Below are 23,976 nucleotides of genomic sequence, written 5' to 3'. Positions count from 1 at the left end.
ACGGACAAAGCGCATTTTTTATTTTATTGCAGGGTTGGCCTTTGGTTTACCTCCAGATGCATTATTACTTGTACCCCCTTCTTTTTACTTTTTTTGCTTGGATTGTTCACACATGATTGAGGGTATGGTACATGGTATGCTTTCTTAGCCCTCGCTAACTGGCGTTGCAAAGTCCTCTTCCCTCTTCGTTGTCTCCTTCGTCCGTGCTGCTGTTGCAGGTCTAATGCCGGGCTGCTTGACTGATGACCGTGTTGTCGCCGTCGTCGTCGTCGTCGTCGTCGTTTTTTTTTTTTCTTTTTCTGAAAGCGGGAAGAGCGAGGAGGCGAATCAAAGATCAAGGGGGAGGGCATCTTTGTTTTCTGGTCGGTTGGTTTGTTGAACTGACCCTGCACGCATGTCGATATACTAACGCTCAACAGTGCCTGATAAGTTAATTCCACACACTGCATTCGTTGATCAACTCGATCACGTTCTCAAACAGATCTCGGTCCTGTCTGCGCTGGTCCTGCTCCTCTTCCAGAGTGGGACTCCGTTCCAAATCTGGTTCCTGGACCGCTAAGGCTAGGGAAAGGATCACCGATCGTGTTTCGGCGGGGTTCTGATGATGGATCATCTGGGATATGTGTGAGGCGTAGACGTTGTAGAGCTGTGTCTTTTTCGAGACCGAAGATCCCGCTCCCAACAAGAAGGTCGAAGATGTCGAAACAAGGTCTGAGGAGGATGTCGTTGTGTTGGGTGCCAGAGTCTGCTGGTCCACTGCCGTATGTATCTATAGGGCGAATTCACTCTACTCGGTTAATAAACAGATCCTAGGCTTGAGTGTATATGGCTACCAATTGCTCCATTTGCTTAGAGGGACATACCACACTGCCGACTTTGCCATACTGACTGACGAGGATGAGGATCTTGTCGACAAAGGAGGTGACGAGGACCTCGGTGTGCCTGCCCTGGACTATCCGCGCTGCCTGCTTATTACTCAGTGGAAATGCGGCGTTGCTGCTGCTGCTGTGGGTGTCCATTGCCGGGTGGTTCGAGGGATGTGAAGATGGAGACGCGATCAGTTTCTGGTGGCGCGAAGATCGTTTGGTGACAAGCAAGTCAGTCACACTCAAAGAAAGGCTGGATGAAAGAGCACAGCCTGGCCCGGGGAAAAAAGTATCCGATGGGGTGAAAAGAGTCATATCCGTCCGTCTTTTTTCTGGACTGACACTCCACACAAAAATCATAATCTGATCGATATAACATTTCTCTCCCGCTGCTTCTATTCTCTTTCCCTCTCTCTCTTTCCCTTTCACTCCTCCACGCTCTCACTCACTCTTTCACTACCAGCACCGCACTCACTCACCAATGACGATCAACACCCCTGATCCTTCCACCGCCATCGACTGGGACAACCTCGGGTTCAAATGGCTCGATACCAACGGCTATGTCAAGTACATCCACAAGGACGGCAAGTGGGACAACGGCGAGTTCGTCCGCGATGCCTACATCAAGATGCACGTCTGCGCCCCTGCTCTCAACTACGGCCAGGAGGTAAGAGTGGTCATCGCTTTTATTTCTTCTCATGCCCTGTCTTCTTTTCTCTTTCTTTAACAGTGGACTCAATTGATTAATTGATCACCATCTTTCATCTCTAGTGCTTCGAGGGAATCAAGGCATTCAGGTGCAAGGATGGTAACGTCCGCATCTTCCGTCCGGACGCCAATGCCAAGCGTATGCAATACTCCGCCGACCTCGCCTGCATGGCCCCCGTACCCGAGGATCTCTTTGTTGAGGCCTGCGAAAGAGCCGTTGCTAACAATCTCGAGTTCGTGCCTCCATATGGATCGGGCGGAGCCCTGTACTTGCGCCCTCTCTTGCTGGGAACTGGCGCCGAAATTGGACTCTATCCCGCTCCAGAGTTCACCTTCATCGTTATGGTCATCCCCGTCGGTAACTTTTACAAGTCAGGAGTTAAGCCCGTCGACTGCCTTGTTGTCGACAGCTTTGATCGAGGTACATGGACCAACATCGACATCGACACAGCAACGCAATATTGATTGAAGAATGCTCAAGTGCACTAACATGGTTCTTTATCTTGTTGTCACTACCTCATTGTGACGGACCATGTCAAACAGCGGCCCCATTGGGAACAGGTGCTGCCAAGTTGGGAGGCAATTATGCTCCAGTGTTGAAGCACAGCAGTGCTGCGAAGGAACAAGGGTTCGCCATCACTCTCCATCTCGACTCCAAGACTCACTCTAACATCGACGAGTTCAGCACATCCAACTTTGTCGCATTGACCTATCCTTCGCCCGAACACGGCAACAAGCCTGTCTTCTGCGCACCAGAAAGTCCCTCTATCCTTAATTCAGTAACAAAGCAGTCGCTGGTACAGCTCGCCAAGAGCTTCGGATGGTACGTCGAGAACAAGATTGTGCCCTTCTCAGACGTTGAGAACAATCGATTCGAGGAGATCGCCGCCTGCGGTACTGCCGCTGTTATCACCCCTGTCAAATCCATCCAGCGTCAGGGCGTCACCACCCCCATTGGTACTCCCGAGACACGCGATGCCATCGGTGCCGGCTTCCTTCGTCTTTTCACTGCCATGCGTGGCATCCAAAACGGCGACCTTGAGGATCCCTATGGATGGATGCAGCCTGCCCAGGGTATCGCCCCTCGTCATGAGGCATGAACGTAGACATGCATGTATACAAAAGAAAGAAATAAAGAAACCATAACATTGCGATGCTCGGCGATGCGTGAGTCATGTGAATACATTTGGCCGTTTAGGGTTAAACGTAGACCCTATGTTAAGATTACTCTCATCTATCCTACGCCATTCCCCGCTGCTCCCAAACGACGCGAAGACATCACGATGTCAATCGCTTCATCACACTGCCTCTTAATCCATCCGGCCGCCCTGCTTGAGCTTACTATTTAGTACAGCTGTAGTGCTTATTGATGACATCTGTAAGAACGGGCATTGATCCAATCTATATAGTGGAGGAGAACCATGCTTTCTTATTTTTCTTATAACGCCTTACACTCATACCTCACTTTCCCTTAGTACCGAACTGAGAGCGCTAGTCGGTGTCTTTTCGATTCGCTTTGCCTGTTTTGTATTCCATTTAACTAAAGCTGTGTAACGATCGATGTCTCACCACCCCACAAACGTGTTCATAGTGTTCATTCAGTGACCAAGAGAGTTTCTGTCTCCTTTATGTCTTCTGCACTGTAAACCATTTGAACTGCCTACTCGTACAGAGGAGCCATTTGTACAATTCCGAGTATAGCAATAGCCATGCATAGTCGCCGTTTCACACATTCCTTACTCACATTTGACCCACTATATGCTGCCAGCTCCGGAGACCTTTATTGGCTGCTTTGGTCATGAACAGGCGTTCTTAACTGTTCATGGGCATATGTCCTATGCAACTTCCGTGCGGAAGGTGTCTCCTGTCCAGAAGCCTCGACAGGGAGTAGCTTAGGTAGCTTATTGACCCCCTTCATCTTTTAGACAGACTCTATCAAAACATATTCAACGCACAACCACGGAGGAAGATCTTTGGCGAATAAGAATGTCGTCGTAGTCACAGGGGGCTTGAGGGCCTTGCTTATGTTCATAAGCACTACGTCGCCACAGGGGACGGATCAATAAATGGAGCAGTGTCAATCGATCACGTTAGCGCCAAGGACCTTGACCTCCCCATCGTTACGCGGATACGATCCGCGTATTACTTTTCGACATCAGACAGCAAAACGGGGCAGATCTCCCAGACACTTCTAGCGATTTGCAGATGAGGGCGATGAGGGTAGGAATGACGACGATATTCCTGAAAACACACTTTGTCCATCCTTTTTCAGGTGGGACTTGCTTGCGGTAGAGTGCTGTATGCGACGGAGGTAGATAAGTGCTTGGGTCAGTTTGCTTGCAATGCTAGATATATTTGCATGGCAATGTCAAAAGAAGCAGCAAACATGCCTTACATATCACACACAGCAACACACAAAACAAAGTCTTACTACTTCATGACGCCTTCGCCTGGTTTTTGGAGCAGGGGAAGCAGAAAAGGCCGCACAAAGACCGCAAGATCATCAGTCTCTGACAAAGCTGCGGCTCTCTCGTCCTGCTCCTTAAACGTACACGAAAACAATTTGTAGGTCGATTCGGGTACGGATATCCTGTCGTCTATGCCTTCATCCAAAGCCGAAGGGGCCTAGCACACTGCCCTTGAGTACACAGCAAAAGAGCACGGAGAGACCCTATCAACCGCTGATTGGTCTTTGCTGGAACGGTTGAGGATACATCCCATGGAAGAGGTATCAAGGAGCATCATTGGCGATCGTAGAACACTATGCAGTATCCTCTGGTGCAACATACGCGCTAGACTGATACAACAATGGGCCTGGATTATAATCGACTGGAAGACCGTCAACAGTGAGTACGTGAAGCCCAATGTCGCATGGGTGCCGGTATAAAAAAAGTGGATCCTTGACACTCCTTCCTGCGCCATTGTCGCTGCCCCAGTGAGTCCGCCATGGAGAGCTCGATCTAGAATAAGACCACGGACAGGATGTAGGCAATGATCGAGCGATAGAAGCATGAGTTTGCATATGCAAAGTAGACGCTTCTGCCGATACTGCCTTGCCTCATTTGCTCCTCCGACATGATAGTGGTGTTCTGGCATCCATCGATCCTGAAAACACTCCATTGAGGCACTGAAACGACTGATGGCGGTGCCGTGTCTGAACATTGGTTGCACTTCGAATGCTGCTCCGACGAGCTGAACGAGACGTATCGAGCAAGGCTGGTGCTTCCTTGACGGGAAAAGCATCGGTACCGACAATGTGTTATTGCTGCTGTCGCTTCCATGCCCAGTGACCAGTTGATAGACCTCTGCTGTCTTTGCCTTAGCTCCTGGAAGCTGTCTTGCTCTAACCACCTTGCCATCGCACAGCAAGAGAATCGTGGTCGACTGTGCCAGGTACTGAATCCGATGTGTAACAAAGAGCTTCGCCTTGCCTGCCAGTAGTTCCTTGGACATGATCGCCTTGTAAAGATCGCCTTTTTCCACATGTGCATCGACTGTCGAAAGAGTATCGTCAAACAGATAAATGTCCGCACGAGCATAGATAGCACGCGCCAGTGAGATATTTGCCCCCTGGTCACCCAAAAGCTTGATGCCGCACTCGCCAATCTCGATCGCGTCGCCACCAACCAACGCCGCAAAGTCTGATAATAAGCAGCATGCCTCAAGGGCCTCTTGATAAGGTGCTGTATCCATGGACTCCTAGCTACGCCTCTATCGTTAGTACTTGCATACTTCAACACTTTCAATACAACACGAGCATGCCATCGATTGCACAAGACAGTTTTTAGAGTAGATGATAAGTCTTTGTCTTTTTATTTTTGCTTTTTTTTTTTATAAAAGTAAAGAAAGAGAGAAAAGGTTGGCTTGCCATCGGTCAGTCTTGCTCGGAAGAGTAAGGACTGTGCAGGGTACACCGCGGGCAGGTTGCAAGCCATGGTACCCCAAAAAAAACCACAAAGGGAAAAAAAGATCGGCCCCGGAGCGGCTTCTCTTGTTTTATTACCTTTATTACGATATCTTCGCAAGCCCTGGTGGACTTGTTTGCTTGGCTTGGCTGTAGAAAATAAGAGACAAAGAGAAAGATTGAAAAAGGAAATTTATGGTCACACGACTTGTTGTTGCCAAAATGGGAGAGACAGCTGGAAGACAAGCATAACAGTTCACTTACCTGGAAGCCTTACCGGCAGCGGGAGACGCCTAAGCATCAATCAACCGCCACATACCGATAGCGGGAGACGCCTAAGCATCGATCAACCGCGACATGCCGATAGCGGGAGACGCCTAAGCATCGATCAACCGCGACATGCCAATAGCGGGAGACGCCTAAGCATCGATCAACCGCGACATGCCGATAGCGGGAGACGCCTAAGCATCGATCAACCGCGACATGCCGATAGCGGGAGACGCCTAGGCATCGATCAACCGCGACATGCCGATAGCGGGAGACGCGTAAAGCATCGATCAACCGCCACATACCGACAGCGAGAGACGCCTAAGCATCGATCTATCGCCGCAAGCCCTTGTGCCTTGAAAGATCATCTTTCGGGCAAAAAGGCCGGGAATGGTAGCGACAGCGAAAGAAGCAGACAGAGAAAAGGAGAGAGAGAGAGAGAGAGAGAGAGAAACAGATGGACAGAGAGGTGGAGAGAGAGGTGGACAGAGAGGTGGACAGAGAGTGACAGAGAGAAATGGACAGAGAGAGGGATAAAGAAAGTGACAAAGAAGTGACAGAGAGTGACAGAGAGAGAGGTAGATAGTGAATTAGAGACAACGAACAAGAACAAGATAAAAGGAGACAAAGCAAAAAAGATACGAGCTGTAACTGAAGAGAAAGCGTATGGGGACATCAAGAACAGAGAAGGTGAAAAGTGAAAGGAGTAGAAGGGAGAAGAGCTTACCTTGGAACCTTGGAGACTTGGAAGCTTGGAAACTTGGAAACTTGGAAACTTGGAGCCTTGGAGACCTAAGGAGGGGAGTATGAGGAGTGAAGAGTGAAGAGAGAAGAGTGAAGAGAGAAGAGTGAAGAGAGAAGAGTGAAGGGTGAAGAGTGAAGAGAGAAGAGAGAAGAGTGAAGAGTGAAGAGAGAAGAATGAAGAGAAGAGTGAAGAGAGAAGAGAAAAGAGGAGGGGTTAAAAAGAAAAAAAAAAAAAAAAAGAGGAGGAGGAGGGGAATAGTTGGGAGCATCTATACCCCTCTACCTCTCATCATGGATAGAATCCGTCGTCGATGCTATCTGCTGCGCATAGAACACCACCGAACAACCGCGTAATGCAACGGTCAGCTGCTGCTCTTTGCATGAAAGAAGCCGAGACAGAGAGGAGATGTTGGACAATAGCAAACATGGACACAGAAGGGAGCATCCTCGAAGCAAGCACGGAAGCAAGCATGAAACTGGTACTGAATGAATCAACTAGCCTGAAAAAGATGGAGCGGCCAGTGCTCCCGATGACCATACGAGACATAGATCATGCGGGACATAAACCAGCAAGGCTACCTCTTCGCTCCAATATGTAAGAGCGTAGTGGTCCCTGGCGGCAACTCATCGCATCAGGGTTGGGTCCGGACCAAACTATTGATTCCTACACAACCATCGCTGCGTGCGCCTTCTTCCAGACCTATATTCAGCTCACTAGTCTGCTATAGACACCACCACCAGCTAGACATTACATCACAGCAGTGAGCCGCAGCACTTTAAGCGATAATAAGATATGCTCGCATTGTGCATTGTGCATTGTGCATTGTGCGTTGTGCATTGTGCATTACGACGTCCATGTATTGACGTACTGTTACGCGTATCCGTTGCATGTGCTCGCGTGACACCACAAGAGGTCTGCAGCCGATCATCAGAGTGTCTCACTTGCCACCAAGAAGGGAGAGTCAGCTTGGATGGAGACCAGTGCAGACACTTCGATGTGCTACTGCTGCTACTGCTGCTACTACTACTGCTGCTGTTGCCACTGTTGTTGCTGCTGCTGCAAGCGTATCAAGCATCCTCAAGGAGCTGCACCCTGTCCCCAGTTCTATCGCTGGTAACACCTTCAGCACAAAGCGAGCATGTTATCGGTCGCACAAGGCAGTTGTTGGAGCAGACAACGGCTGTTCCTTTTTTATTTTAGTTCATTTCATTCTGCTTCATTTTATTCTGTTGTACTTCATTTTATTTTATATTGCTTCATTTTATTCTGTTATACTTTGTTTTACTTCATTTTATTTTATATTGCTTCATTCTATTCTATATCTTTTATATTGCTTCATTTTATTCTGTTTGATTTATCAATTCTATTCATTTCGCTCTTTATTTACCTTTATTCTAGTCTTTTTTGCACTCGTCCAGATACTCCTGCGGAAGCGTATGCAGAAACACACCCAGCGCCGATAGCAGTACCGATAGCAGCATCGGTAGCAGCATCGATCGCAGCAACACTAGTGGATGATGCTGCTCCCAAAACGAGACAAGAATAAGTAATAGTAACAGCAGGGAAGAAGAGCGAGGACAAAGAACGCGTACACGCATAGTGGAGACAATGGTACTCTTCCGCAGCAGCACGCTTGTAGGCAATGGCTGCTGAAGACAGCTCAAAGCGATCCGGATCTGCTCGGACCAAACTATCCACTTTAGGACACTCGTTGCTGGATGGACCCCTTCAATAGCTGATTTATGATCCATAGTTGAATGCTCCTGCGCCTGGATCAAATAAAGGAATATCACCCACTGCAGCCACTAGCGGCTGACAGACTAACACAAGCCCTGTAACGCACATTATCAAATGCGCCAATAGAGAATGCTACAAGCAACAGCACCCGTGGAGACTTAATGGAGCCGCACCGTTGACACTCTGCAGCCTCTTCTGCAGTGCAACCTTGTGTGACCACAAAAAATAAACCACCGATCCCAGGATCAGAGTCATCAGCAATGAGGATCGCGGCAGTCGGCAATGGACAACAGCAGCCCTGCCGCTCTCCATGCTAACACAGACCAAGGTGTTTGTGGAGAGCAATGAATGGGTCCCATCGCCGCCTTTGGCCCTCCTGGTCACTATGGCCTGGCCAGGGTGGGCTAAACCTTGACTGCCTGTGCGCTCCTCGCGTATGTGGCCCATGCATTTGATTCTTGATGTGATTGGAGCTCTCTTTGTTTACAGCCTAAATTTGTGGCCCAAGCACTGCACTCCCAAAGAGGCTGTGGATTTGGCTGCTGCTGCGACCATCATTGGGCCACGCTCCTGCTGATACTGCCTTACCTCATTTGCTCCTCCGACATGGCAGCGGTGTTCTGGGGCCCATCAATCCTGGGGCACTCCATTGAGGTGCTGAAGCGATTGAGGGTCAGTGCCATGTTCGAACACTGGTTGCGCTGCGAATGCTGCTCTGACGAGCCGAACGAGGCGCATTAGACAAGAGTAGTGCTTCCTCGACGGGAAAAGCATCGGCACCAACGATATCTTCTTTAGGCGGGCGTTTTAATCCACCGGCAGCCCCTGGTCGTCTGCTTCCGTAAATGCATTGTTGCTGGTGTCGTTTCTAAGCTCAGTGATCAGTTGATAAACCTCTGCTTTTTTTGTCTTCAACTGCTGAAAATTACCCTAATCTAGCCATCTTGCCATCGCGCGGCATCAGAATCGTAGACAATTGTGCTAGCTCCTGCATCTGCTATGTAACAAAAGTCTCCGCCTTCTCAAAGATCATTTTTTCCACAATGAGCATCGGCTGCTGAGAAAGTATCATCAGCCAGATTGATGTCCTCACAGGCGTAGGCAACATGCATCGGAGACAGCGCGTTCGCCAATCTTCGACATATCGCCCTTAAGCAACATCGCAAAGTCTAGTAACAGGCAGCATACCTTGACAGTCTTTTAATAAGATACTGTACGTTTATTCCTTCCGTTATTGTAACTGCGAGATAACGTTATAGCTGGAATCAATAGGAAAAGTAACAAGAACAACCCAAAGGCAAACTAATGGCCAATGGAGAGTCAGTGAAATTGCAGGGAGTGTAGAAAGAAGTGAGCTGTAGAGCGCTTTATATAAGAGGATGGCGGGCACTAAACTACAGAGGAGGACTCGGATACGACTTATTTATCTATGCAAAGTAGGTCCATGTTCGGGACGATCTGCAGGTGATAGCTAGTACAGAAAGAGCGGCCGAAGAATCGACGACGAAGAAAGCAGTGTCTATAGAGAGGACAAAGATCCCTAGTCGGTGGTTCGTCGTTACCGGTATTCTCATAAACAAGCATACGCTGAGTATATGGGCAGCAGGAAACCTGCCGCCAGTCGTCTGAGCTTCGCATTTGATGGGCTCAGCTGCACAGCGACTGACGCTCACACAATTTTCCTAATCAGGGAATGGCTAAGGCGCGCAGTAGAACCATAGAACCACGCGAGTGTGCACTGTATCCATGCAAAGAGCAATTTTATTGAGCAAGCGTAAATAAAAGAAAGTCGCTCCAAGTTGTCCGAAGACAATCACTCGGAATGTTTACTCAGGGAGAAAGAAGAACGCCGGCTATTCAAAGAACGACGCGGCAGTATTGATTTACTGCTGCCATAAAAATAGACCCCGTATTTCTGTGGGCGGAACAATGAACTACAAGATTCTTATTCTATAGGGCCAAAATTAAGATCATATAGGTCCACCTCGAGCTATCCCAGACTCCATCGTGCTCGCCTTCGGTATCTGTGTTACCGTCTTCAGTACCTATGGCATACTGAGCACAATCCTCGGTGATGCACTTCGTTTCAGTTTGATTTGCCCCTCTCAGCAACTGGTATCTGATATAGCTTATGGAGTCTCGTCATCCTAATGACCGGCAATTCCTATGATACCAAACTGGTTGCAAGGTCAACAAAGGATGGAGAGAACGTTGGGGAGTCGAGTGGGCTGGACTCAAAGTATCTCACACTAGTGAGAAAATGACATAAAGGGATGCGGGGAACGAGCCCTCAGTCAGCGTATTTCCAGCTTTCAGAAGTTAGCTGCTGCAGTTTTTTACTATGGATTGGCTTTTCCTTTTTCACGTACAACGTTCTAACCATCCCTGGTGGGGCTACCCCATCCTCCGGTTTTTGATCCTTGTCCTTTATTCACTTTGTTATTGTTAATGTTGACCTTTGGCAAACTTCAAGAAGGTGCCTCGGAGCCCCCTCATGACAGCTCCACATGCTTCCATCCCGATTTAGGCGTGTACGAAGACAGGTTTTGAGTAACAATCAGACAATGGGCGGTGGGTCTGTACATACGACTAACACCCAGCTTGGACCCGAAAAAAGTCTGAGAAAGGACCTCTTTCTGGGAAAGGAGTCATCCGGATGTGGAGGCGCATGTGCACCTTAACTCCATTTCATCGATGTATCGTCCGGTGCTACTCGTCTGTACGATCATGATGGAGTGATTGGTACACGACCACGATCACATCGTTTCCATGCTTGTTCGAACTACAAATTGCTACTGCTATTGAGCCTGAAAATAGTACAGTACGCCTGAATCAATACCATGAATCATAGTAACAGAAAAACAAGGCTGAATAATTCCTCCTATGAATGGTTTCATTTCTGTTGCAGCATAGGTAACTACAGAGTAAGGCTAAGGCTCGGGCAAAACTCTCTATTTATCTATGCAAAATATATCCACACCCGAAGCGGTCTATAGGTGTCTACAGGTCTGACAAGTAACACTGGCGACAAAGGGACCAGGGTATACAAAGAGAACCATGGACGCTGGGACACTGATTGGCAGCCGGTACTTTGTTGTTACCGCTATTCCCCTAAAAAGGCACATGCTGACGGCGGCACTCTTCAGGAACGTAGTCGTTCAGACTCACCTACAACATCCATAAAAATTTCTCGCCCACACTCTTTCCTGTCCTCACATTCTCGTCTGTCGTCTTCATCCTACTTCTCCGTTTACTTTTTACCTTATTATCTGTCCTGTATACAGCGGTGGCATCACATCCCGTAATCCTATTGTACCCCACATTTAACATTCGTCCCGCATCCATTTAAGGTCCGGCCAAGTTGCGCACAGCACTTTCGTTAAAGCTCATTTGTGAGTATTGGTCTCGTAAGGTTCGCTAGACCTTGTCGTCTTCCCACGTTCCTTTGCTCACCTTAACTTATTCACTACTACGCTGTCCTTAGTGTCATTGTCTCTCCCTTGGAACAGCTAAGTTTCTTTCAATACACCACCTTTCCGCTCCTGCGAGCCTCGTAAGTCCACAGCTGTGTCGCCTCGGTGTTTCGTCGGTGGTGTTAATGGACCAATTGATGCGTATCACTCTACTAATTTCGTACCACTGTCACTTGTGCACTTGTCTTTATGTGTGTCAGTGATCCACTCAATTAAAGTGGGGATGGACAGAGCCTTTAATATTTGTCCGATATAGCCATTGAAGGAGGTCAACCAACATGAAAGCCATCAATTCGCACATCCATGCCGATGTAATGTCGCTGCACTACGGATACATCATATCAACCCAGGCATCGATTCTCTACGATTCCTACAGGGAGGGAGCCCAAGCTCAAAACCGAGCTGCTGCTGCTATCGCCCAGAAAACCGACTCTCAGCTGAACTCGGAGACCACTGATGCGATAGTAGATGGCCTTCACTGCAAACTCTCCGAGACGTTTAATCACAGCACACAGTAGAGATGTCTGTTCGGCCTTTTCTGAGGACGTCGAGCATAGCACGGCAAGTTTTATGAGATGTGTTTGTTGCCTTTCGGTAGAGTTGGCACGGATGAACACGTTTCCCTACCAGCTTTGGCCTCGTTAGTTTTACTGCAGGCACGTCTATAGGAAAATTGCAACCATTTTCATTGTCATGTAACGCAAGCAGCGCGTCGTGCCCACACATTTTTCTTTTTTCAGTTCTCCAACAGTTGACAGCCCAGATAGAAATGGCTGTTTATATGATTGATGGAGCTAATTGCATGAGTCTCTTTAAATAAAGCAATGTATTCAATTCTAGAACGAGGCCCTGTAGTTCTGTAAACAGCTTTCTGTTTCCGACTCTAATCATACCATGGACATCATCAATCTCAAATGTCTAATCATTTGCGTTATTGCTGGTGATGTGTGTGCGTGGGGGAGGAGGGAGGGGATGATGCATCTCTATCCTTTTTTTACATTGGTCATGGTTACTGTAGTTGTGGGACTATCTTGATTTCGCTACGCTAAATATTCCTGCGAGTCGAAATTGAGAGGCTCCTTGACCAGGAAACTACTGGCAGACAAGACGGAGACTTTTGTTACATAGCAGATGCAGGAGCTAGCACAATTGTCTACGATTCTGATGCCGCGCGATGGCAAGATGGCTAGATTAGGGTAATTTTCAGCAGTTGAAGACAAAAAAAGCAGAGGTTTATCAACTGATCACTGAGCTTAGAAACGACACCAGCAACAATGCATTTACGGAAGCAGACGACCAGGGGCTGCCGGTGGATTAAAACGCCCGCCTAAAGAAGATATCGTTGGTGCCGATGCTTTTCCCGTCGAGGAAGCACTACTCTTGTCTAATGCGCCTCGTTCGGCTCGTCAGAGCAGCATTCGCAGCGCAACCAGTGTTCGAACATGGCACTGACCCTCAATCGCTTCAGCACCTCAATGGAGTGCCCCAGGATTGATGGGCCCCAGAACACCGCTGCCATGTCGGAGGAGCAAATGAGGTAAGGCAGTATCAGCAGGAGCGTGGCCCAATGATGGTCGCAGCAGCAGCCAAATCCACAGCCTCTTTGGGAGTGCAGTGCTTGGGCCACAAATTTAGGCTGTAAACAAAGAGAGCTCCAATCACATCAAGAATCAAATGCATGGGCCACATACGCGAGGAGCGCACAGGCAGTCAAGGTTTAGCCCACCCTGGCCAGGCCATAGTGACCAGGAGGGCCAAAGGCGGCGATGGGACCCATTCATTGCTCTCCACAAACACCTTGGTCTGTGTTAGCATGGAGAGCGGCAGGGCTGCTGTTGTCCATTGCCGACTGCCGCGATCCTCATTGCTGATGACTCTGATCCTGGGATCGGTGGTTTATTTTTTGTGGTCACACAAGGTTGCACTGCAGAAGAGGCTGCAGAGTGTCAACGGTGCGGCTCCATTAAGTCTCCACGGGTGCTGTTGCTTGTAGCATTCTCTATTGGCGCATTTGATAATGTGCGTTACAGGGCTTGTGTTAGTCTGTCAGCCGCTAGTGGCTGCAGTGGGTGATATTCCTTTATTTGATCCAGGCGCAGGAGCATTCAACTATGGATCATAAATCAGCTATTGAAGGGGTCCATCCAGCAACGAGTGTCCTAAAGTGGATAGTTTGGTCCGAGCAGATCCGGATCGCTTTGAGCTGTCTTCAGCAGCCATTGCCTACAAGCGTGCTGCTGCGGAAGAGTACCATTGTCTCCACTATGCGTGTACGCGTTCTTTGTCCTCGCTCTTCTTCCCTGCTGTTACTATTACTTATTCTTGTCTCGTTTTGGGAGCAGCATCATCCACTAGTGTTGCTGCGATCGATGCTGCTACCGATGCTGCTATCGGTACTGCTATCGGCGCTGGGTGTGTTTCTGCATACGCTTCCGCAGGAGTATCTGGACGAGTGCAAAAAAGACTAGAATAAAGGTAAATAAAGAGCGAAATGAATAGAATTGATAAATCAAACAGAATAAAATGAAGCAATATAAAAGATATAGAATAGAATGAAGCAATATAAAATAAAATGAAGTAAAACAAAGTATAACAGAATAAAATGAAGCAATATAAAATAAAATGAAGTACAACAGAATAAAATGAAGCAGAATGAAATGAACTAAAATAAAAAAGGAACAGCCGTTGTCTGCTCCAACAACTGCCTTGTGCGACCGATAACATGCTCGCTTTGTGCTGAAGGTGTTACCAGCGATAGAACTGGGGACAGGGTGCAGCTCCTTGAGGATGCTTGATACGCTTGCAGCAGCAGCAACAACAGTGGCAACAGCAGCAGTAGTAGTAGCAGCAGTAGCAGCAGTAGCACATCGAAGTGTCTGCACTGGTCTCCATCCAAGCTGACTCTCCCTTCTTGGTGGCAAGTGAGACACTCTGATGATCGGCTGCAGACCTCTTGTGGTGTCACGCGAGCACATGCAACGGATACGCGTAACAGTACGTCAATACATGGACGTCGTAATGCACAATGCACAACGCACAATGCACAATGCACAATGCACAATGCGAGCATATCTTATTATCGCTTAAAGTGCTGCGGCTCACTGCTGTGATGTAATGTCTAGCTGGTGGTGGTGTCTATAGCAGACTAGTGAGCTGAATATAGGTCTGGAAGAAGGCGCACGCAGCGATGGTTGTGTAGGAATCAATAGTTTGGTCCGGACCCAACCCTGATGCGATGAGTTGCCGCCAGGGACCACTACGCTCTTACATATTGGAGCGAAGAGGTAGCCTTGCTGGTTTATGTCCCGCATGATCTATGTCTCGTATGGTCATCGGGAGCACTGGCCGCTCCATCTTTTTCAGGCTAGTTGATTCATTCAGTACCAGTTTCATGCTTGCTTCCGTGCTTGCTTCGAGGATGCTCCCTTCTGTGTCCATGTTTGCTATTGTCCAACATCTCCTCTCTGTCTCGGCTTCTTTCATGCAAAGAGCAGCAGCTGACCGTTGCATTACGCGGTTGTTCGGTGGTGTTCTATGCGCAGCAGATAGCATCGACGACGGATTCTATCCATGATGAGAGGTAGAGGGGTATAGATGCTCCCAACTATTCCCCTCCTCCTCCTCTTTTTTTTTTTTTTTTTCTTTTTAACCCCTCCTCTTTTCTCTTCTCTCTTCACTCTTCTCTTCATTCTTCTCTCTTCACTCTTCACTCTTCTCTCTTCTCTCTTCACTCTTCACCCTTCACTCTTCTCTCTTCACTCTTCTCTCTTCACTCTTCTCTCTTCACTCTTCACTCCTCATACTCCCCTCCTTAGGTCTCCAAGGCTCCAAGTTTCCAAGTTTCCAAGTTTCCAAGCTTCCAAGTCTCCAAGGTTCCAAGGTAAGCTCTTCTCCCTTCTACTCCTTTCACTTTTCACCTTCTCTGTTCTTGATGTCCCCATACGCTTTCTCTTCAGTTACAGCTCGTATCTTTTTTGCTTTGTCTCCTTTTATCTTGTTCTTGTTCGTTGTCTCTAATTCACTATCTACCTCTCTCTCTGTCACTCTCTGTCACTTCTTTGTCACTTTCTTTATCCCTCTCTCTGTCCATTTCTCTCTGTCACTCTCTGTCCACCTCTCTGTCCACCTCTCTCTCCACCTCTCTGTCCATCTGTTTCTCTCTCTCTCTCTCTCTCTCTCTCCTTTTCTCTGTCTGCTTCTTTCGCTGTCGCTACCATTCCCGGCCTTTTTGCCCGAAAGATGATCTTTCAAGGCACAAGGGCTTGCGGCGATAGATCGATGCTTAGGCGTCTCTCGCTGTCGGTATGTGGCGGTTGATCGATGCTTTACGCGTCTCCCGCTATCGGCATGTCGCGGTTGATCGATGCCTAGGCGTCTCCCGCTATCGGCATGTCGCGGTTGATCGATGCTTAGGCGTCTCCCGCTATCGGCATGTCGCGGTTGATCGATGCTTAGGCGTCTCCCGCTATTGGCATGTCGCGGTTGATCGATGCTTAGGCGTCTCCCGCTATCGGCATGTCGCGGTTGATCGATGCTTAGGCGTCTCCCGCTATCGGTATGTGGCGGTTGATTGATGCTTAGGCGTCTCCCGCTGCCGGTAAGGCTTCCAGGTAAGTGAACTGTTATGCTTGTCTTCCAGCTGTCTCTCCCATTTTGGCAACAACAAGTCGTGTGACCATAAATTTCCTTTTTCAATCTTTCTCTTTGTCTCTTATTTTCTACAGCCAAGCCAAGCAAACAAGTCCACCAGGGCTTGCGAAGATATCGTAATAAAGGTAATAAAACAAGAGAAGCCGCTCCGGGGCCGATCTTTTTTTCCCTTTGTGGTTTTTTTTGGGGTACCATGGCTTGCAACCTGCCCGCGGTGTACCCTGCACAGTCCTTACTCTTCCGAGCAAGACTGACCGATGGCAAGCCAACCTTTTCTCTCTTTCTTTACTTTTATAAAAAAAAAAAGCAAAAATAAAAAGACAAAGACTTATCATCTACTCTAAAAACTGTCTTGTGCAATCGATGGCATGCTCGTGTTGTATTGAAAGTGTTGAAGTATGCAAGTACTAACGATAGAGGCGTAGCTAGGAGTCCATGGATACAGCACCTTATCAAGAGGCCCTTGAGGCATGCTGCTTATTATCAGACTTTGCGGCGTTGGTTGGTGGCGACGCGATCGAGATTGGCGAGTGCGGCATCAAGCTTTTGGGTGACCAGGGGGCAAATATCTCACTGGCGCGTGCTATCTATGCTCGTGCGGACATTTATCTGTTTGACGATACTCTTTCGACAGTCGATGCACATGTGGAAAAAGGCGATCTTTACAAGGCGATCATGTCCAAGGAACTACTGGCAGGCAAGGCGAAGCTCTTTGTTACACATCGGATTCAGTACCTGGCACAGTCGACCACGATTCTCTTGCTGTGCGATGGCAAGGTGGTTAGAGCAAGACAGCTTCCAGGAGCTAAGGCAAAGACAGCAGAGGTCTATCAACTGGTCACTGGGCATGGAAGCGACAGCAGCAATAACACATTGTCGGTACCGATGCTTTTCCCGTCAAGGAAGCACCAGCCTTGCTCGATACGTCTCGTTCAGCTCGTCGGAGCAGCATTCGAAGTGCAACCAATGTTCAGACACGGCACCGCCATCAGTCGTTTCAGTGCCTCAATGGAGTGTTTTCAGGATCGATGGATGCCAGAACACCACTATCATGTCGGAGGAGCAAATGAGGCAAGGCAGTATCGGCAGAAGCGTCTACTTTGCATATGCAAACTCATGCTTCTATCGCTCGATCATTGCCTACATCCTGTCCGTGGTCTTATTCTAGATCGAGCTCTCCATGGCGGACTCACTGGGGCAGCGACAATGGCGCAGGAAGGAGTGTCAAGGATCCACTTTTTTTATACCGGCACCCATGCGACATTGGGCTTCACGTACTCACTGTTGACGGTCTTCCAGTCGATTATAATCCAGGCCCATTGTTGTATCAGTCTAGCGCGTATGTTGCACCAGAGGATACTGCATAGTGTTCTACGATCGCCAATGATGCTCCTTGATACCTCTTCCATGGGATGTATCCTCAACCGTTCCAGCAAAGACCAATCAGCGGTTGATAGGGTCTCTCCGTGCTCTTTTGCTGTGTACTCAAGGGCAGTGTGCTAGGCCCCTTCGGTTTTGGTGCTGGTCGCTGTGTCAACGTCCAGCCTCACTATTCTCATCCTTCCTTTTAGTTTCATATGTTTCTTGCTGCATTGGTACTTCTTGGCAATGCTCCGCAATATCTGCAGGCTGAATTCTGTTACTCGATCTCCGTCTGTGCGCTTTTCCGGGAAATACTTGGTGGAATCAGCACTATCCTCGTTTACCGTCAACAGGACAGGTTCATCAAGAGCAAAAAGCATCGTCTAGGCTAGAATTTGAGTGCGTCCTATCTCAGCACCGCAGGAAGCCATTGGCCAGCGTTCCATTCTTGAAACTCTGGGCTCCATCAATTTTTTTTTTTTTTATTTTTTTTTGGAATCTACATTTTTACCCATCGTATCACTGGCCAAAACATCGCTGTGGATCCAGGCCTTGTGGGCCTGTCATTGAAATACGTACTCAGTATCACACAAGCTCCAAACTGGATGGTCCGCCAGCACACCGAGCTCAAGTTCAATATCGTGGCCGTTGAGCGTCTTCAGGAATCCATTGACCTTAAGCCTGAAGCCTCAGAGATCAATCCCGACAACCGTCCACCACAGGAATGGCCAACTCAGGGACGCGTTGAGTCCATCGACTACGAGACCAGATATCGCTCAGGACTCAATCTTGTCATCCGCGGCGTCAACTGCTCGATCAACCCTCACGAGAAGATCAACATCTGCGGCCGAACAGGAGCAGGCAAGTCCAGCTTGACCCTGTCGCTCTTCTGCACCATCGAGGCCACCGAGGGACAGGTCTTTGTTGAAGGCATCGATATCTCGACCCTGGGGTTGTACGATGTCTACTCTAGGTTCTCGATTATCCCCAGGGCCCAATCCTATTTACAGGCACCATCCGGTTCAATTTTGATCCCTTGGGGACAAGACCCGACGTCGAGCTGCGGCAGACACTCGAGTACTCGTATCTCAAGGACTATGTCTCTGCCATGGAAGAAAGACTCAATGCGACGGTGCTTGAGGGAGGCGGCAATTTCTCGATGGGCCAAAGGCAGCTGATCTGCCTTGCACGGGCACTTCTCCGCAAGACCAACCTGTTGGTCCTGGACGAGGCGACGGCGGCGATTGATCTGGAGGCGGACGCGCTGGTGCAGGCGATTATTCGGCAGATATTCTGCGAGTACATGATCCTGACGATTGCGCATCGGGTCGACACGGTGATGGATAGCGACAGGATCATGGTGCTGGACCAGGGATGAGTGGCAGAGCTTGACACGTCGGCGGCATTGCTGGCGGACCAGAGCTCGATCTTTCACTCTCTTGCCAAGCGGTCTGGGAACGCGTAGAATAGCATAGCAATAGGGATGGATATACATGTACGACATCCATAAAGCTGCGTTGTTTATGCCAATAACCCAGATGTATGCTCAGATGTGTGACCAGATTTGTGTCGAGGGGGTCAACACCATGTCTTCTCGGCTAAGAGGGTTCTGGGTTATGTATTGAAAATGTTAATGTGAAAGGCCTGGTGCCTCTCGACACATCTTTTAACTTTTTCTCCATGTGCTGTATCTTTTCTTCCTTTTTTTTTCTGTTTGGCACCCATTGTGACACAGCGGCGCCAGGAACTAGCAGTGAGGAGACGCCTAGCAGCAGCGGATGTTCCGTCTATTGTATTTTAGCTTGGCGACTGGGACAGCTATGTGTGGTCACCTGAACCTTAGAAAAGAGAAGTATGAGCTGCACAACGCTAAAGTCGGATTGGCACACCTGAGCTCACATCGATCGACTGCCGTCGATGTTAGATGCTGCCGCCGATGTAAGGTGCTGGCCGAGACGGCAACAAGTCGAACCCTTACTGGGAGCCCATCCCCTGCAGCTAGGCATACATCGTAACAGTGAACTGCAACACTTAGAGCGATAACAGGGTATGTTTGCATTTGGTGTTGCAAAAGCACGTCGCGCATTGTGTTGTGGAGTGTGCGTTGTGCATTGTGCAATGTCCATGTATTGTGCAACATCCATGCATCGACTTACTGTACGCGTATCTCTTGCATGGGCTCTTATGGCACAGCAAGAAGCCTGCAGTCGGCCTTCAGAGTGTCCCAATTGCCCCCAAGGAAACCAACCCGAGGGCCAACTTGCACGGAGACCAGTGCAAACACTTCGATGTACTGCTGCTGCTGCTACTACCACCGGTGCAATTTTACCAATCATCCTCAAAAGACCTACACCCCGTCCCTCAGTTACATCGCTATGAACACCTCCAGCACAAAGCGAGCATGCTATCGATCGCACAAGGCAACTGATGGAGCAAACAGAGCTATTTCTTTATTTCATTTCATTTACTTTATTTTACTTTATTTCAACAATTTTGTAGAAGGGAAAGGGAAAAGAAAGAATTAGAGAAAAGACAAGAGAAAGAGAGAAAGGAAAGGGGGAAAGGAAATGGAAAAAAAAAAAGTTAGCTTTCCATCGGTCAGTCATACTCAGAAGAGTAAAGGTCGTGCAGAGCACACCTCGAACAGATTGCAAGCTATGGTGCCCCAAAAAAACACGAATGCGAGGAAAAAAGAGTGGACCTCACGCAGTACTCACCAACCCCCGCTGACCCATCTTTTTTATTAGCCCTTGAACCCCATGTGCAGACCGCATGTGTCACGATAACAAAAAATGATGAAAAGTGCTGCGCCCATTGCTGTTCAGAGCGGAACTGCTGGGCAAAGAAATTGCAAAGAGGGGGGCCCGCCCTTCGCCACCCACTGCTAGCCCTGGGCCTCAGAAATGGAGCTGTTCATCCTTTTGCTCCCTATGTTCCATGTTTGCCAAAGAGCGTCGAAACCCGGCAAAGCGTTCTCAGTTTAGTGGTCCTACGTCCAATTTGAGCCTACATGGGTCCAGTTTGTAGTATTCCATGTAGGCACTATGAGAAATGAACTCGTTCATTGTGCGACGCATAGCTAGCTTTTTGCCGATAGAAAATGCTAAGATCAGCTTACAGAGGCAAGCTGGGTTGGGTCGAGGATGGGTCCACAAATAATATTGTCATTCTTTGGAGCAGTGCTAAAAGGGTAAGCGGAGGCTTCAGTCACAGAGAGAAGACTGGTACCCTAAGGATCGCAGAATGTCGGATGGAGTCATTAGAATACAATTAGTGGAGGCAGTCAAATTTTGGCTATACAAATTCCTATTTGTGCAGAGAAATATTTTCGCCTTCTCCTCGGCATGAATATATTGCGGTCAGGCTCTGTTTTCTGCCGTTATTCTCTTCTCACTCTTTTTTCGCGCCCTTCCCGCCTCGCTACGAACGATGGAAGCATGACGCAGCCATCTGCCGCCGGCTCTTTTCCCTTATGAGGCTTCAGAGTTGCCTCAGCCTCATTTGTTTCCCTCATTGACACATATATGAGACTTCTACGAAGCGACACGTTGTCCATTGGGAAGATATCAAGCAACTCTTCGAGGGCCAAGCTTGTTTGACACGGCGATAGGGCGGTCTCGTTCTTGAGAAGTGAAGACCTTGAACAGTACGTTTCACTTGCAGCGAATTCCTGTAGCTCAATGGCTCCAGAAAGTACTAGATTTTAATGTTACGTGCCACTCTCATTCGTTGCTGAATAGTCTCGTCCCGTTGAGGATCCGGTGTTAGCCAGGAGGGGTTCTGGCTCCTCCACTGCGGACTCTATCGAGGCTTGTGTAAATAGCGGCTAGATGAAAGTTTGTTCGCATTCACTACACATATCACTCCCTGGATGGTCATCGACAGAAGGGAAATCACTTCGCAGCAACCAATACCTCGCCATGAAAATCGGTTTGGTGGACGTGGGTCCTTTGATAGACATAAACAATATCTATTATGCGATTCAATATATTACAGATCTGGCAATATCAAGAGTGGATTGGCTGATGAAAACCAAATCGACTGCATTTTTGGAACGGCTGCGGAGGCACGAATCTCTCTTCCAGGAACACTATCAACCCCACACAGCGGGGCTTCAAGGACACATGGCTGACCAGGCCATACAAGCCGTAGATATCAGGAGGTTCATGGGCATGCATTTCGACAGGCTGCAGGGAAAGATGGCTAAGAACCAAGTGCTCCATGATCAAGTGCTTCAAATACAGCAGCAGATACAAAAGGGGATCCAGTCAAAGTAGAATCAAACCATCAGCTTGCAGGATCTTTAGCTTGCAGGATCCCTGGCTTGCCGGAGCAAGCCTTCGACCTTTTGGCGATCGTCCAAAACCGCATCCAAGCGCTCCTCACTCAAACCTACGAACTCCACGAGTACCCGATCCCAGTCTCCTCATTGCCCTGCGAACAGCGACAACGCGCATGAGGGAAAGAGTAGTACAGCAATTCAGGGCGCAGCTCTGGTTGTTCTTCCTGTGCAAGAGCAGCATCCATACCACGACCAAGAACACCAAGCTCCGACACGAGATCCATCTGGGCAAGCGCGAGAGATACGACATCGCGGAGCCAGCCAAGTTCTTTGGAAAGCATGGGCCATAAGTGCTGATGTCGATGTATATGATCAAGTATGGAATTGTGGCCGCCACTGGCGCGGCTCAGACTAGTGAAGAGGGTCGAAGAAATCCACAAGTACTTGAACCTCACCAATGAGACCCTCATTTCTCTGATGGATGACTCTATCGGGTACTTGATGAAACTAGGGAACGACGCTAGCGACGATCTCAACTCGACAGCAAGCCAAGTAGAGCTGATAACGCTGGAGAGAGCGGGTTTGAGACAACTGGAATCGTAGCTGACGCGTCAAGTGGGTGAGTGTGGACCCTTACCGGAAGAACTACCGCAAGGCCGTGGTGCAGAAGTTGCGGGATGTTGTCGAGGCGGACAGAAGCAGTTTCTTTGAGCAGATCGACAATGTCGGGATCTTGTTCCAACCGAGCACTCTTGCGAGGTCGGTCTATGGAGCGATGATCCAGGCTAAAGACATACAGGGGCTGATAATCAGGCTGCGCTGGGATGTGGCACTAGAAGACCTCTGCAAGTTTAGCGTCGCTGTTACAGAGACAAGTGTTCTCCCTCTGACGGTCGACGACGCACAAGAGCTACCCAACTCGAGGCTGACGCTGGGCAAAATCAATGGTGGTTGTCGATATGGTCCACTGATGCAGCTAATGCTAAATTGGGGTCTTCAGTTGTTGATTGTCCGAGACTTTGGGGAACTCTTCTTGCGTGTGTTCAGCTTGCCCTCCTTGCACCTCCCAGGCCACGTTTACTATCAGTCAGTCCCGTTCTTAGTACCGGCGACGCGTCCGCGATGTCTTGTCTCAACACCATCCTCAAGCAGCGCGTTTCCCTCAAGTGGCTGACCATGGTTGTACGAACCACATCGTCCTCATAAAGAACCACAGCCACATAGTCCGCGACCTCCGAGGACCCAAGGCGTTGTTGTCACAATATCTACGATTATTGATGGCTGCAGACATCTCTAAGGGCTGTACTCTGGGACCAAAGCTTGCAAATGAGCACTCTGGGGACATTACACCAGATAGCAGGATGCCCCTTCAAGAAGGCTGTCATACTCGGTCCATAAATGGGCGCACTCCACAGCAACACGAGCAGATTCTTTCGATTGACGCGCTGCTCCAGAACCCTCATCTCAGCATTGTAAAAATTTGCTGCAGAGGCCCTGGGCAATGTGCTTCTATCGTCCACCTGCTGCTCGCCACAATGTAAAGGAAGCTAGAAGAAGGACGCTCGCTGGCGCTATGGACTCTCGACTTGATGGATGAAGGCACTAACACTCTTTCTTCCGAGACGGGCTATGGCTATCAACATCGCGTTGCATCAGCCATGTGCTTTACAGAGGGCTTAGCTACGTTCGACATCAGCACTGGCATCAGTGACGCAGAATGAAGATTCACAAGATTACGATAATTGGCGCTGGCCAGGTACGCTCGATAAAGCAAACTACTGGATCGCGTAAGATGACTTGCGGACATGGTTTTCGCTCCTGCCACAACACTATTGGCCTCATCGTCCTCGCAAGCGTCTTCGAGCACACTTTCTGATACCAGATGTGTCTGGAGTGGAGCATGCTGAGAGAGGCCAAGCTTTCTCATACTGATAATTTTTGCCACTAATTATTTTATTGCGATGCTATTGGCCAGTTGTTTG

The 23,976-nt window shown here is 48.8% G+C and overlaps 7 protein-coding genes across 7 annotated transcripts; 5 read left to right on the top strand and 2 right to left on the bottom strand.

The window, feature by feature from the left end:
* Window positions 1-9: 9 nt before the first annotated feature.
* Window positions 10-1,177, bottom strand: BC939DRAFT_449666 (uncharacterized protein). Its single transcript, XM_051555414.1, has 2 exons — window positions 864-1,177; window positions 10-769 (listed from the first exon to the last, which is right to left on the bottom strand). Exons 1-2 carry the CDS (start codon window positions 1,017-1,019, stop codon window positions 431-433), a joined length of 495 nt encoding a protein of 164 aa, XP_051412777.1. The 5' UTR covers window positions 1,020-1,177; the 3' UTR covers window positions 10-430.
* A 32-nt stretch (window positions 1,178-1,209) lies between these two features.
* BC939DRAFT_423263 (branched-chain amino acid aminotransferase) lies at window positions 1,210-2,729 on the top strand. Its single transcript, XM_051553121.1, has 3 exons — window positions 1,210-1,533; window positions 1,638-1,995; window positions 2,118-2,729. Exons 1-3 carry the CDS (start codon window positions 1,348-1,350, stop codon window positions 2,672-2,674), a joined length of 1,101 nt encoding a protein of 366 aa, XP_051412776.1. The 5' UTR covers window positions 1,210-1,347; the 3' UTR covers window positions 2,675-2,729.
* Window positions 2,730-3,765: 1,036 nt separating this feature from the next.
* On the bottom strand, window positions 3,766-5,267 carry BC939DRAFT_515572 (uncharacterized protein; the record flags this gene model as incomplete). Its single annotated transcript, XM_051561146.1, has 3 exons — window positions 3,766-3,919; window positions 4,006-4,199; window positions 4,824-5,267. 3 exons carry the CDS (start codon window positions 5,265-5,267, stop codon window positions 3,766-3,768), a joined length of 792 nt encoding a protein of 263 aa, XP_051412775.1.
* Window positions 5,268-13,142: 7,875 nt separating this feature from the next.
* BC939DRAFT_515570 (uncharacterized protein) lies at window positions 13,143-14,173 on the top strand (the record flags this gene model as incomplete). The annotated part of the gene is made up of 2 exons (XM_051561145.1): window positions 13,143-13,237; window positions 13,837-14,173. The coding sequence occupies 2 exons, from the start codon at window positions 13,143-13,145 to the stop codon at window positions 14,171-14,173; spliced, it is 432 nt and encodes a 143-aa protein (XP_051412774.1).
* Window positions 14,174-18,317: 4,144 nt separating this feature from the next.
* Window positions 18,318-19,177, top strand: BC939DRAFT_483941 (multidrug resistance-associated protein 1-like protein; the record flags this gene model as incomplete). Its single annotated transcript, XM_051559223.1, has 3 exons — window positions 18,318-18,685; window positions 18,760-19,072; window positions 19,100-19,177. 3 exons carry the CDS (start codon window positions 18,318-18,320, stop codon window positions 19,175-19,177), a joined length of 759 nt encoding a protein of 252 aa, XP_051412773.1.
* Window positions 19,178-19,381: 204 nt separating this feature from the next.
* BC939DRAFT_138099 (uncharacterized protein) lies at window positions 19,382-19,760 on the top strand. Its single transcript, XM_051550127.1, has one exon. It carries the CDS (start codon window positions 19,491-19,493, stop codon window positions 19,725-19,727), a length of 237 nt encoding a protein of 78 aa, XP_051412772.1. The 5' UTR covers window positions 19,382-19,490; the 3' UTR covers window positions 19,728-19,760.
* Window positions 19,761-22,167: 2,407 nt separating this feature from the next.
* On the top strand, window positions 22,168-23,715 carry BC939DRAFT_502624 (uncharacterized protein; the record flags this gene model as incomplete). Its single annotated transcript, XM_051560295.1, has 5 exons — window positions 22,168-22,319; window positions 22,405-22,546; window positions 22,611-23,096; window positions 23,203-23,466; window positions 23,617-23,715. The coding sequence occupies 5 exons, from the start codon at window positions 22,168-22,170 to the stop codon at window positions 23,713-23,715; spliced, it is 1,143 nt and encodes a 380-aa protein (XP_051412771.1).
* Window positions 23,716-23,976: the final 261 nt, after the last annotated feature.

The sequence above is a fragment of the Gamsiella multidivaricata genome (genome assembly GCF_025024155.1).
Source record: "Gamsiella multidivaricata strain RSA 2152 chromosome Unknown BC939scaffold_28, whole genome shotgun sequence".
Classification (NCBI taxonomy): domain Eukaryota; kingdom Fungi; phylum Mortierellomycota; class Mortierellomycetes; order Mortierellales; family Mortierellaceae; genus Gamsiella; species Gamsiella multidivaricata.
The sequence above is the reverse complement of the archived record's forward strand: the minus strand, read 5'-3'. Positions and strand labels throughout refer to the sequence as shown.